Source organism: Macrobrachium nipponense, chromosome 40 (genome assembly GCF_015104395.2).
Source record: "Macrobrachium nipponense isolate FS-2020 chromosome 40, ASM1510439v2, whole genome shotgun sequence".
In the NCBI taxonomy this organism is placed as follows: domain Eukaryota; kingdom Metazoa; phylum Arthropoda; class Malacostraca; order Decapoda; family Palaemonidae; genus Macrobrachium; species Macrobrachium nipponense.
Window position 1 is genome coordinate 39,902,751 of NC_061101.1, and position 13,443 is coordinate 39,916,193.

At 36.4% G+C, this 13,443-nt stretch overlaps 1 protein-coding gene across 9 annotated transcripts in view; it reads right to left on the bottom strand.

Annotated features, from left to right (window-relative positions):
• LOC135212107 (serine-rich adhesin for platelets-like) overlaps window positions 1-13,443 on the bottom strand; it is a 640,572-nt gene that overhangs the window by 103,441 nt on the left and 523,688 nt on the right. For 2 of the 9 annotated variants that reach the window (XM_064245495.1, XM_064245494.1), the window contains exon 2: window positions 13,078-13,443. This exon is cut by the window's right edge and continues 117 nt beyond it. The exons of the other annotated variants lie outside the window; for them this stretch is intronic. In XM_064245495.1, coding sequence (XP_064101565.1) covers window positions 13,078-13,157 — 80 coding nt within the window. In that variant the 5' untranslated portion in view covers window positions 13,158-13,443. The remainder of the gene's footprint in view (window positions 1-13,077) is intronic. 9 annotated transcript variants of the gene reach the window in all.

Consider the following 13,443-nt stretch of genomic DNA (forward strand, 5'->3'; position numbering starts at 1 on the left):
AGAGAGAGAGAGAGAGAGGAGAGAGAGAGAGAGAGAGAGAGAGAGAGAATAAAATACGTGAATGATCAATGCTTCATTAAAACGTATGCCATCGGTCTCCATAACATCCACTTCCAGCATCATTTTTAAAGAGACAAATGACATCTTGTAATCTTTCAACGCTTATTCTCTCTCTCTCTCTCTCTCTCTCTCTCTCTCTCTCTCTCTCTCTCTCTCTCTCTCTCTCTCTCTCTACATTCCTTCAGTCCTTCACTCCTCTTCTACCTTGGAGGGGCACCTGACTTAATTGGTCGTTAGCGGCGAAGTTTGGCGGTTTTTAATGGGTCGCGACCAGGTCTTTTCTTCGGCGGGAACCTATAAAGGACTTCGGACTGACGGAAGACACAAGAACAGGCCAACGTCATCTGTGACAGAAGTGCCAACAAATACTCATAAAATCTCCGTCGGACACGATGTCATCCTCGAGGTCTCTTGTATGAGATGGCACGAGTCTCACTTCTTTAGAGGTCACACGGGACTTCACTTCTTGCGTGATGTCCTTCCTGATAGTTTTGTATAACTTGTGATGATTCTTTTACTTTTTCATTATGCTCATGGCATCGCCTCTGTAACAAACAACGACAGCGGTGATGGTAATAATAACAATAACAAAAAGTCTTTATTTGGTTCAAAGGGTACCACACAAGAACATGGAAGAAACAGAAAAATTTAAAAATACTACATATCATACACAGCGTCCAAATTTCTATGTCAGTTATTTCCTTTATTGAAATGCATTTTTACCGGGACACTTCAGCAACGCACACTGCTTTAAGTGGTGCTTTCAAATGCACGTCAATATTTTTGTCCTGACGATAAATCTCATGTGAGAGAGAGAGAGAGAGAGAGAGAGGAGAGAGAGAGAGAGAGAGAGAGAGCAGGTTTCCTACAGAAGCATCTTTCTTTTGTAAATGTGTTCAACTTTCTCTCTCTCTCTCTCTCTCTCTCTCTCTCTCTCTCTCTCTCTCTCTCTCTCTCTCTCTCTCTCTCTCTCTCTCTCTCTCTCTCTCTCTCTCTCTGCATATGTATATTATACATGCACATATACATCACCTCTTTTACAAGAATATACGAGAATGAGAGAGAAGAGCAACCTTTAACATGATCCACGGGAGGGTTACATCAAACATGTGGGTTACAAAAGGATAATGACATTTCTACGAAACACTAATATCCCCAGAGGAGGGAGGACCATCGTACACTAACCCTGTACTTATCAATTTCCGTGAATGATCGCCTCTCTCTCTCTCTCTCTCTCTCTCTCTCTCTCTCTCTCTCTCTCTCTCTCTCTCTCTCTCTCACATGAAAGAACTACTATGCGATATTTTCTCGAACGCTTACATGGGTTTAAATAGAAATTTGATTGAATGAGACCAAGACCTACATTCAATGTATTTTGGGATTGAAAGTAAAACAAAAATGCCATAATCGTGCGCGTAATGACACAAAGCACATAAATACATACATACACGCATACATAAATAAACACACACACACACACACACATATATATATATATATATATATATATATATATGTGTGTGTGTGTGTGTGTGTGTGTGTGAGAGAGAGAGAGAGAGAGAGAGAGAGAGAGAGAGAGAGAGAGAGAGAGAGAGAGAGAGAGAGAGAAGCATATGTTTGTGTGGGGACGAGTTTCTGTTGCCAAGAAATGATGAAGAATGCGGAGATAAACAAATGGAAATATGGCTTAAGTACCCGATAGAATGGATTATCCTGTATTGAAATGGTTCTGTCAGAGAATGGACGAAAGATCTGTAAATATGAAATATAACTAAGGAATGATTAGGGGGGGGGGGGGGGGGGTGGGGGGGGGATGAGCCCTACGGGGTACTGGGTGCATAAAAAAATAAATAAATATCCAGTACAGATGACAGAGCATGCATGATGAGCCTTCATAGGTGAATGTCTTCTGACTTGGACTCAAACTAGTCAGAGTAAGAATGCGGTAATGAATATACTATTTTTATTTTGGGACTTCATATACTACAGTATACATATATTTGTACATAAACATATATGTATAAACATATATATGTATAAATCGTATGACGGATATGGGTGGTGTATAAAAACAGACAGGTAATGAACATCTCAAAGGGGCCTGGGATTCAGATATAGATAAAATCTTCCTTCAACCAACGCTTAATAAGATGAAAGAGGAAATATCAGCGGGGGTGACCTAAAATGGTATCTCTTGGCTTGGTATAAATACCGCCTTTTCTGTAACTTCTCTCATTCATTACCTACTTGAAGAGAGAGAAAGCAGTCTTTGAAATATAGTATTTTCTCTCTATGTTTTGGCGATTTTATGGGCTCCTTTTATTAGATGGAATTCTGTTTCAACGGAAAATTTTCATCAGTCATATATATATATATATATATATATATATATATATATATATATATATATATATATATAATATATATATATATATACACACAGGGTAGAGCTTCTCGGTAACACATTAATATGCACGAGAAACGTTTAGGAGTGGCTACTAGATATGGCACTCACGAAATATTTGGCTGCAAGGATCCATACGTACAGATACTAGCATCCACTGGGGTGCAGCAGGAACTGATTTTTATTTTAGTATGTATAAACACACACATATTTACAAGGACTTTGATAAGTTGATGAAAAACTCACAGTAATTTTAGAGTAAAGGGAAAGGAGGGGAAAAACAGAAAGGGTTGCATAGGACAGATGTACGTAAGTATTGATCTTTTGTTCTCTCTCTCTCTCTCTCTCTCTCTCGCTCTCTCGGCGTCTCTCTCTCTCTCTCTCTCTCTCTCCCCTCCTTTCCTCCTCTCTCTCTCTGAATTTTTTATCCTTGTTAGTAGAAAGAGAGATTAATAGTGATATATATATATATATATATATATATATATATATATATATATATAATATTCTATATATATATACATACACGTGCATACATACATACACCAATATCCCCCATCACTCCTTGTAGAGTTAGGTCCTTCTCTTTTTGTTTTCGAGTGTGACCTTCATACGAATAGGAGAATGCTCGTCTTTTCGGCATTCCAAACCAAGAACGTAAACGGGAGACAGGTACAAAGGTCTATGAATATCAGCATTTGTATGAGTTTCCTTTCCACCATTAGATAGAGGCAAATGTACTACCACAAAAAAATGCATACACTTAAAAAGTACTAAATAATCAAAACGCCGTTCGCGTGGACATGTCCTACAATGGATTACGCTTAGCGATTCTGAATTGGAGCTGAGTACATTAAAGAAATTAAGGACGACTGTCTAAGACCGAGATAAAACGTGACTGTACAAGGAGACGCCATCTCTTAGGAGAACGACGTCAAGAGACCCGAAGCAGGAAGAAAGCTGCTGACGAAAAGAAAGCGGTGAGTCACTGTGATAAGTGAATAATGACAAGACAAAAAAGGCAAAGAGAACAGACAGACAGGACTGAATTACGTAACTGGACATAAAGGAAGACAACAGCGACATAGCAATCAATGGGTGAAGGAACAAACATAGAGAGAAACGGCGCGCGGAAATGGACTACGGAGAAACTTCGCCACATTAAGGGTCTAAACAATAACAAAGAAGAAACTTGAAACATGCCGATTAAAGTTATGACAAACTCAGAAACCAACGACATATGAAAATAAACTACACACAAATCTTGGGTCATAAAACACAGAATGCGGCGTAAACAAGCATGGAAGCGGAGCGCCCCACTACCGTCTCACATACTCATACATACGCACGAGTTAATGGCAACAAAACAAGTACTTATATATTAAGTAGCGTAATGGCCGCTGGTGGCAGCATGAATCTCCTTCTAAACGTTAGTCCGGTCACACTTTCTCCCCGCGATGCCGCCAGCTAACATCGACCATAAATATATGTAAACGTCCAGGTAATGGTTTCCACAGAACTCTCTCTCTCTCTCTCTCTCTCTCTCTCTCTCTCTCTCTCTCTCTCTCCACACACACACACACACACACACACACGCACATAGATATATATTAATCATTAAAGGGAAGAGGACACACGCAGATGTACAGGCTGTCTTTATTCTAACGTTTCGTAATTGTCCAATCAATTACACCATCATTTCTGTTGAATTAAAACTAAAATTCCTAGTAAAATTGTAAAAACTAACACTAAAAATTAAGAAATGTAAATCTGAAAAGTTATTCTACGCAATATACACATTACAATTAAAGGAATTACATTTTAAAAATGACATACATTAAAATAAAAGATAACTGGACATACTCGTATAGTAAACAAAAATTGAAAGTAGCAGTGAACAGCGTTACAGAACACACGTACATGTGTGTGTGATTGCGCATTTGTATGTATGTATGTATGTACGTAAGTGCTGGTAGGTGTGTACTACTTGGAAAAACACAAGAAATACAAAGATAATGCTAAGAAGAAATGGGAAGACTGACAACCTAATGGAATGAAAACGGCAAAAAATAAATCAGAATGAATAAAAATATAAAAGAATCAACAATCATTAAGCAAATGAAGGCATAAAAAGTCAAACAAAAGAAAGATTAAAAAACAAAAACTTACAATGAAAGGATTTACAATGGTAGCAAAGACAAATAAAATAAGGACAGAAAAATGAGCAAACCACAGGGATGAAAAACCATGAAAAACCAACCAGAACCTAATTTAGAGGAAGGAGGAGGGGACCGAATTAAAAACAGAAAGATAGAAAAATGAACAAATTAATGTAAAAGGAAAAACCTTAAATATATATATTTATATTATATATATAACTATATATATATATATATATCTATATATATATCCATTATATATATATCTATCTATATATATATATAATTCTATATATATATATTAATATATATATAGTATGTATATATATATTTAGGTCTAGGAAACTACAGACTAAACTACCTGACTTGACGAAGTCACATGATCTGCTTATGAAGAAGAGCTAGAAGAAGAAGAAGACGAAGAGCAACAACTGCTATTGTAGTTGTTTTTCAAAAACACGTCCAGCTGTGCACTTAAACAAAGAGCAGCAAAACACCGACTTTCGTTTAATGGCGATGTACTTTTTCTAAGCTTGAATATCACCTTAATGACTTCAAACCCCTACCAAGGTACTACCAGGTTTCCAGCCCTTCTCGGCTAAGCCCGCAGTGGCAGACCACAAGTTTCTCTTGACCACCCTCCAAACTGACAGAGAGAGAGAGAGAGAGAGAGAGAAAGAGGGGGGAAGGGCGTTAATCAAATGAATAGTTTCGCTTTGGTGGAGTGTGGATTACCTGAGAGAGAGAGAGAAAAGAGAGAGGCGGAGAGAAGACGAGAGAAGAGAGAAAAGAGAGAGAGAGAGAGAGAGAGAGGGGGGGGGGGGGGGAGTAATCAATGGATAGTTTCACCTTCTTGAATTGATGAGTATCTGAGAGAGAGAGAGAGAGAGAGAGAGAGAGAGAGAGAGAGAGAGAGAAGGGAGGGGGGGATTAATCAGATGAACAGTTTCGCTCTGGTGGAGTGAGGATTACCAGAGAGAGAGAAGAGAGAGAGAGAGAGAGAGAGAGAGAGAATAGTTTCACCTTGGTGGAGAGGGGATTACCTCGTCGAGGCTCTCCCGTTACCTCTAATTACATTGGTGGCAGACATTTCAACGTTATGATAATCACTCCCATTTTTAAAACCTTAGTTGTTTCTAATAAAATCACATCATTATAGGTGTTCTCACACATTGCACATTGCCAGATTATAAAATAATATTCGTTGCTGACAACGTTAATGAGTTACGCTAAATTAATAACCGATTGTCATTTGAGTAATTTTGACAATTCCCTAGATATTTTAATGACATCAAGTCACTGGCTTTAATATCAAGTCATTAGTTGTAATTTACCTTCTTCTGCAGAGAAGAATGTTCTTTAACTATTCACTTGGAAATCACTAAAAGCTTATTTTCTTCATTACGCTGCATCAAAGACTTTTTGAGTTCTTCTACTTTTCTCTGTGAACTTTTCAGTGTATTGAAATTTTGACTTGAAAGTGTCTCGTAGTTCTGCAACTTCGCTCGAAGAAGATATCTGAAACTATTTAACAGGAATTTTAGGGAAGAGTCTCCACTTTTCATCTTCCAAATCCTCTGGGAACTTTATTGGGATAACAAGCAATTTTTGAAGTTCTATCAAAACCTTTTCTTGCTCTTATTCCCCAAAATAGCTGTATATTTTTTGTTTCCTCTCCAAAGGCTGAAAGGAGGAGGAGGAGGAGGAGGAGGAGGAGGTTGGTAATAACGATAGCTTAAATTATTGCAAAGTCTGTTTTCGCCCCCTTAAAGCCCATATTGAATGTTACTGTTTCTCATAATGGGACTTGACATAAGTCCCCAGTAAGTAATCTTATAAAGGTTTGGTTTATATGGAAAGAAATGGAAATAGTACGTTGATGACAAGTGTTTAAACTGGAAAAGGAGCATGAAAGACCAAAACCTTAATATCCAGGAAACATAAGAATGTCTGCAAGACGGATGTGAACAGCGCAGTTTGTGTAGGAGGTTCAATGCGCTGGTGAGAAGGCCTTGGGTGTGTAACGTACTAATGGGGATTATTTCTTTCATGCTGATAAGGGTATGAATATGGTAGTAACTGAGGATATTCGTTTATTTATTGGGAAGGAATACAGTTTTAATGGTTGCAAATTTGACTCAATCTCTGTTTTTTTTTTTTTTTGCAAACAGTGTCCCCCATTCTGGAAATCGATGTCATTGCAATTGATTTCTTGAATCTGTACGATTAATTGTTTATTATTACTGGTGAATTGTGTTATTACCTTTTTTTTGGATATTATTTTCTTTTTTTGTGTTTTTTTTCATATTCTCTGTGATTATTGATCAGGTTACAAGTTTTTGTGCTAACATTCAAATTTTCCGTCGTGTACTTAGCCTTCTGGCCTTGACGTTGAACTGCTTAACCTCCTAATACTGTTAACCACCTAATGTGTCCCCTGGCAGCTTTCTGTGAATTTAATATTATAAGTCTACTCATCTAACTTGTTCTAATTGTTAAAAATCTTTAAATTTTTTTTTTTTTGTTAAACTATTCCTCAATACTAATTAACTGGTTGTTATTGTTACCCTTGATTTGTGTTTTAACCATCTTTTTGTTTTGTTTGCAACTACCTTCAGAGTCAAAGTGTTGGATAATTGCTAGATTAATCATTTTTGTATCATATTATTCTATGTATCTAGATTCCAGATTTTGATAATGTTATTTGTCTATTATTTCTTTTGAAATATGGCCTTGAGCTGATAATAAAACATTTATTTTCCTTAAAACACAATTATTTTTATTATTAATAATTGTATAATACCATAACAAAACACGACAAACCACAGGTAACACACCAAGTCACACATACAGACACACCGACATTATATAGATATATATATATAGATATATATTAATATATATCTAATATATATATATATATATAATATATGTTGAATAACTTGGATTAACGAAGTTAATATAAAAACGGTGTATTGCTATGTATAAACAATAAAAAGGTTTTTTTTATTTTTTTTTTTTTTTGGCCTAATCGCAATTAAAAAATGAAAAAGCGGAGATAGCCGGAGTACTTTCGGTCCAACTATTCATCGGACCCTTTACTTGAGGCAAACTCAGTAAAGGGTCCGAATAGTGCCGAAAGGTACTGCGGCTATCTCGCTTTTTTCATTTATTTTTTCCTTCGTGGCAAAAAACCTTTATATATATATAATATATATATATATATATATATATATATATATATATATATATATATATATATATATATATATATATATATATATATATAGATACATACATACATACATACATATATATATATATATATATATATATATATATATATATATATATATATATATATATATATGTTGTTTGTGGTGTGTGTGTGTGTGTACGCACCACAGTGAAGTTTTAAAACGTCTTGCACTTATCCTTCACTTTTTTTGTTTTCTAAATAATCCCTACGATCCGTATCGTCAGAGACCTTTTTTCTTTTTCTTTTTTTTTATCTTAAGGAATCCACTACCATCACCCTTGTTGTTAAGTGACATAATGGGAGATGGGTATCAGCTGGAGGAGGAGGAGGAGGAGGAGGAGGAGGAGGCAGCTGGGAGAAGAGAAGGGAGGTTCATAATCCTCTGACTCATCTCTAAACACAGATTACTAATCACATCAATCATCTCTGCACATACGAACAAAAGCACATATTCATACCCTCCATCCCCAACATCATCTCGTTCCTGTTCATTCTTTGCATTCCTGAACGCGTTACACGCCGCTCTCTCTCTCTCTCTCCACACACACAGACAAAAACGTTTGGGTCCTTGAGATCCTGTATCTGATGATTTCGCAAACACAATTACATAGTTACAAACAAGGCCATTTTTCTCTTTCGTATTAACACACGCTCTCTCTCTCTCTCTCTCTCTCTCTCTCTCTCTCTCTCTCTCTCTCTCTCTCTCCATGAGTGACAGTATCTGATGATTTCGCAACCACAAGGCCATTTTTTCTCTCGTATTCAACTGTGACGAAAGTACTTGCGTGTAACAACCAATACTTCAGTGTATTAACCAGTGCTTCAACGCAGTTCCAGCCTCACACCTACAGATGACAATGAACCCTCTGCTAGAACACGCGAGCCATTAAACGCATGCCAAGCTCCTGCCTCAGTAATACGTCTTTACGTAAGCGTCGTACGTCTTCTTAATCGGTTAAATTGACTACAACCAAAGTCTGTGCTGAATAATGGCTCCTTTCATCCCCGAAGTACTTTGCTAACACTAGACCTGCGTCAAAACAACTCCAAGCACCGCATTTAGAATTCTTGTGAAAGCATTCTCGTCAGAGCTGTAAACCCATACAAAAACGGTATTTTCCAAGGGCAGCTCATTTTAATACGTCACGGGAGCATGATTTCAATATTATTGCGAGAAATATTTGGTTATACTTATGAAAAAAAAATTTGCGCATCACTGTTAAAAGCGAAAAAAAAAAAAAAAAAAAAAAAAAAAAAAAAAAAAAAAAAAAAAAAAAAAAAAAAAAAAAAAAAATAGGTCTGAGCCATGAGCTCCACTCTAAATACAGATCACATACTCTTGTGGCATCAAAATTATACCTTGAACAATCGTCCCAAAAGGCAATGACATTCTTAGATCAGTATTTTGTGTTGTACTACTCAATAATTAACTGGGCAGTCACTGACCCTCAGTTCCTCGTTGAACGAGTGGTTTTTGTGCTCGCCCACCAATACGGTGGTTCGAAGTTCGAGTCCCGGCTCGGCCAACGCGGAATCAGAGGAATTTAATTCCGATGATAGATATTCATTTCGCGATATAATGTGGTTCGGATCCCACAATAAGCTGTAGGTCCCTTGCTAGGTAACCAACTGGTTCCTAGCGACGTCAAAATACCTAATCCTTGGGGCCAGCCCTAGGAGAGCTCTTAATCAGCTCAGTGGTCTGGTTAAAGTAGGATATACTCAACTGACCCTCACCTAACACTGCCTGAATATTTCACAGAAGTCCGCCAAGGATCACTGACCAATGAATTATCGACTCATTCAAGAATCTTCTCAAGTTGTATTCCAGTATTGATCACATTCTAATTCCAGCAGTTGTTACGTCTTCGAATCACGTCACCTTCACAAAATAAAGAATGCATAAATTCATCAATACCTACCCGTAACTGAATGTTTAATCTTACCAATACAAAATAGTTTGATCCCTAGACCATTACTAACTCATCTCGAATTCTCATTAAAATCGGTCCGAAAATCTATGGGTGTATCTGGTAGCATAATGATACGTAGAATAAAATGGAATGGACTATAAAATTTAGGGCAATGTCCAAGCGTTGTTACCTACGAGTTCATTCAGCGCTGAAAGAGAAACTGAGAGTGACAGGTTTGAACGGTGTAACAGGAGGAAAATCTCACAGTTGATCTATGAACAATTACTAGGAGAAATTGGGAAGTAAGATGGAAGACAGAGAGTATGAAGGGAGGTACAGTAAAAGGAATGTAAGGGGTTGCAGCCAGGGGCCGAAGGGACGCTGCAAAGAACCTCACGTTATGCCAACAGTGCACAGCATGAGGTGCACTGATGGCACTACCCCCTACAGGAGATGACATGTAGATGAACCTGTCTGGAAATATATCTCAATATAACAGCTAACTTCCAAACAATGACATCTAAAACATGCCAATAAAATCAAGCATAATCCTTCGAATCCAATTTCAGAGAAAAAAAAAATTTCTTTTTCAAGGAGTAACCGGGTCGGCCAATTCAGTACCCTTTTCTAACCCAGGAAAAAAAAATGTAGCTTCAGAAGGTCGGTAATGATTTTTCCATTTGTCTTCAAAAACCAGCTAACGACAAATGGGTGTTCCAAGTGTTCGCGTGTCCAAAAATATCACCCAACTGTGAATGAATAATAAAAAATGGCTCCATCGTGTGTTACGACTTATGAAGTGCACGAAACCTGGTCGCTTCAACAAGCTCAAATGGTTGTTACTGACTCTTCCATTCCAAGGACCATCATACAGATGACTAGTCATGCATGAGTATGTGAGTGTTTATAAAAATGCACTTGTAGGTAAGTATATTCCTAAATTTGTCAATATAGATTACTGTAAAGTAAAGTACAAGTATATTCAATATTTTCAATATAGATTACATTAAAAATTGCAAATGTAAATTCTCAACATTTTCAATATCGATTTCACTTTTGAAAAAGTACAAGTATAATTCTTACCACTTGCAGCTTAGATTACATTTTAAAAAAGTACTTTTAACATTTTCAATATAGATTACATAAAAAAAAACACTACTATCAGCGTTTGCAACGTCTTAGTTACCACGTTCATTTCATAAATATAAAATTGATGGATTACTTATTTTACCAAACGGCATAAATAACAATAATAACGGGAATTTTTGCAAATTCAGATCACTCTTGCCGAACACTGACAATATGCCCGAAAGGGCCAATCTAGCCTTAAATTTTAATTATTTTGGAACAGACAAGTGGCTCTTGTATCTGATCCAAAATATGATCAGCTACCTTCATTAGAAATCCAACTTGTTAAGACAAAACCTCAAACATACAAAACAGACGTATTTTCGTCGAACTGATTTCGTTTATGTTCGTAACACCATCCTAAACGACCGATTTTTTAATAATACAAACGGGCATCGGACAGGGGTCATTTATTATAGTAAAAAATTATGGGGAACCGCAACTCCTGATAACGCTTCTACAGACTCACGTAATAGAGTATCTGTTCATCTTGGATGATGATGACTATAATGATGATAAAACAATGGGGTGATAAGCGATTAGGCTTAACAACAGTGCAGCCAAATAATCGTGTAACAATGCAGTCACTCACTCACTCATAGCGAAATTCCTCACGAAAAAAAGGACTCAATACTTTCATAAAAAAATAATTAATCATAAAAATACAAGATGAAACTTATAATGTAAAGAACCGTATGAAATTATGGGTGTATAAGAATGATAGTTACACCTCTTCACACACAGCTATTAGTTACTGTTGACAATTCAATACTCACGATGCAATTTCCTACTCCGAGAAATAATGTTACCTTGAACTGGAATGTCCCTTCGATCAAACTTACCTGTGGGAAAGAGAGAAATCGTGTTAAAACGAATCACAAGAAACAACAACAACAACAACAACAATATTAATGATAATAATAATAATACTATCACTTTCAATTTTTTTATATCTTTACACATCATTTTGTTGCTATATATCTCTAGCATCACTGACAATTAATCACTTACAAAATAAACTAGCATAAAAGTGTTACTTTTTTTTTTTTTTTTTTTTTTGGGGGGGGGGGTGTTAAACTCTTCGCCAACATGTACTACAATAAGCTCCACATAACACCTGTAATTCATACAAAGACAAATGATCGCTGGTAACAATATGGCTTAATATTAATACAGGGTTTTGCAACACAGCTCCCAGGTCTGAAAAGTTCTGTTAAATCCTATCCAAACAGTTTTGACTGATAAAATAACAGGCTACATGTTTTCACAAGCCGAGCAAAGTTCAATATATCTATGAAGGCAGGTTAAACTAAACGTCATCAAATAATTTAATAATCAAAGAAAATTAAATTTAGACATCAGACTGCAAAACAATTTGCCTGCGTATAAAAAAATTACAACCTGTAGTTTTGAAGCGTTTTTCTGAAGTCTTGTACGCGACGAATCATACAAAAACACTGTATAATAAGGACTGTCAAAGGCCGTTATTAATACATTTAGATATTAACAAAGTATTTAAGCAATAAAAAAAATGATAACATATGGCAAAACATTACTTCAGGTCTTTAACCTAAAATCTATGAAAGTTCACAAAAACTCCACCTCCGATGTGATATCAAGAAAAAAGATGTGTGTCTCTCAGACCTTAATATAATATTATACTTATCTCTAAGTCCTGCCGATCTTTCAGATATAAATCAGAAGCTGAAGAAAACTTCAAACCATTGTTTATTCCATCGCTACCGGAGTCTTTTAATGTTAAACATCGTAAATATAACACCAGGAACCTCCCCTTGTATAAGAAGAAAAGACTTGTAGTTGTATAAATATGAATACATAAACAAACAAAATGAGACACAGCAACACCCACACACAAACACACCCACACATGTACATATATATATATATATATATATATATATATATATATATAATATTATATATATATATATATATATATATATATATATATATATATATACACTACATATACATATGTATAAATATAATATATAAACTAATTCATTCTTTCTTTTCTTCAACATGAAGCCTCTCTTCTACCACGAACTCGAAACAGAAACAAAATAATAAGTGATGAGGCCTTAATGAACCCCACTGCCTCTGTCTGCAGCAGAGCCGCTACACCAACCTTACCTCCTGGACCTCGATCCCAGAGAACCTCCGCCGCACTGCACAGCGTTGACCATCTTGGCAGTCAGGGATAACAGAGACATGGCAACTGCCACCAGAGACTCTGCCCTCTCGATCTAAAGATTCCAGAGCTCCACGGAGGGAGGGAGGGAGGGCGGTTTGTCTTTAAATCAACTCTGCGGCAGCGTTATAACCAGACGTTAGATCCGTACACATGGCCTCTTTCCTCGTAGGATTTTTTGTAGGATTCCTTCACCACTAATAGGATTCTTATAGACTTATTTGACGCCCATAAGAATCTCGCTCAACATCACTCTTTACCAGTAACGATCTACACTTTCTCGATCTTCTGACGTCCTTTTCTAAAAA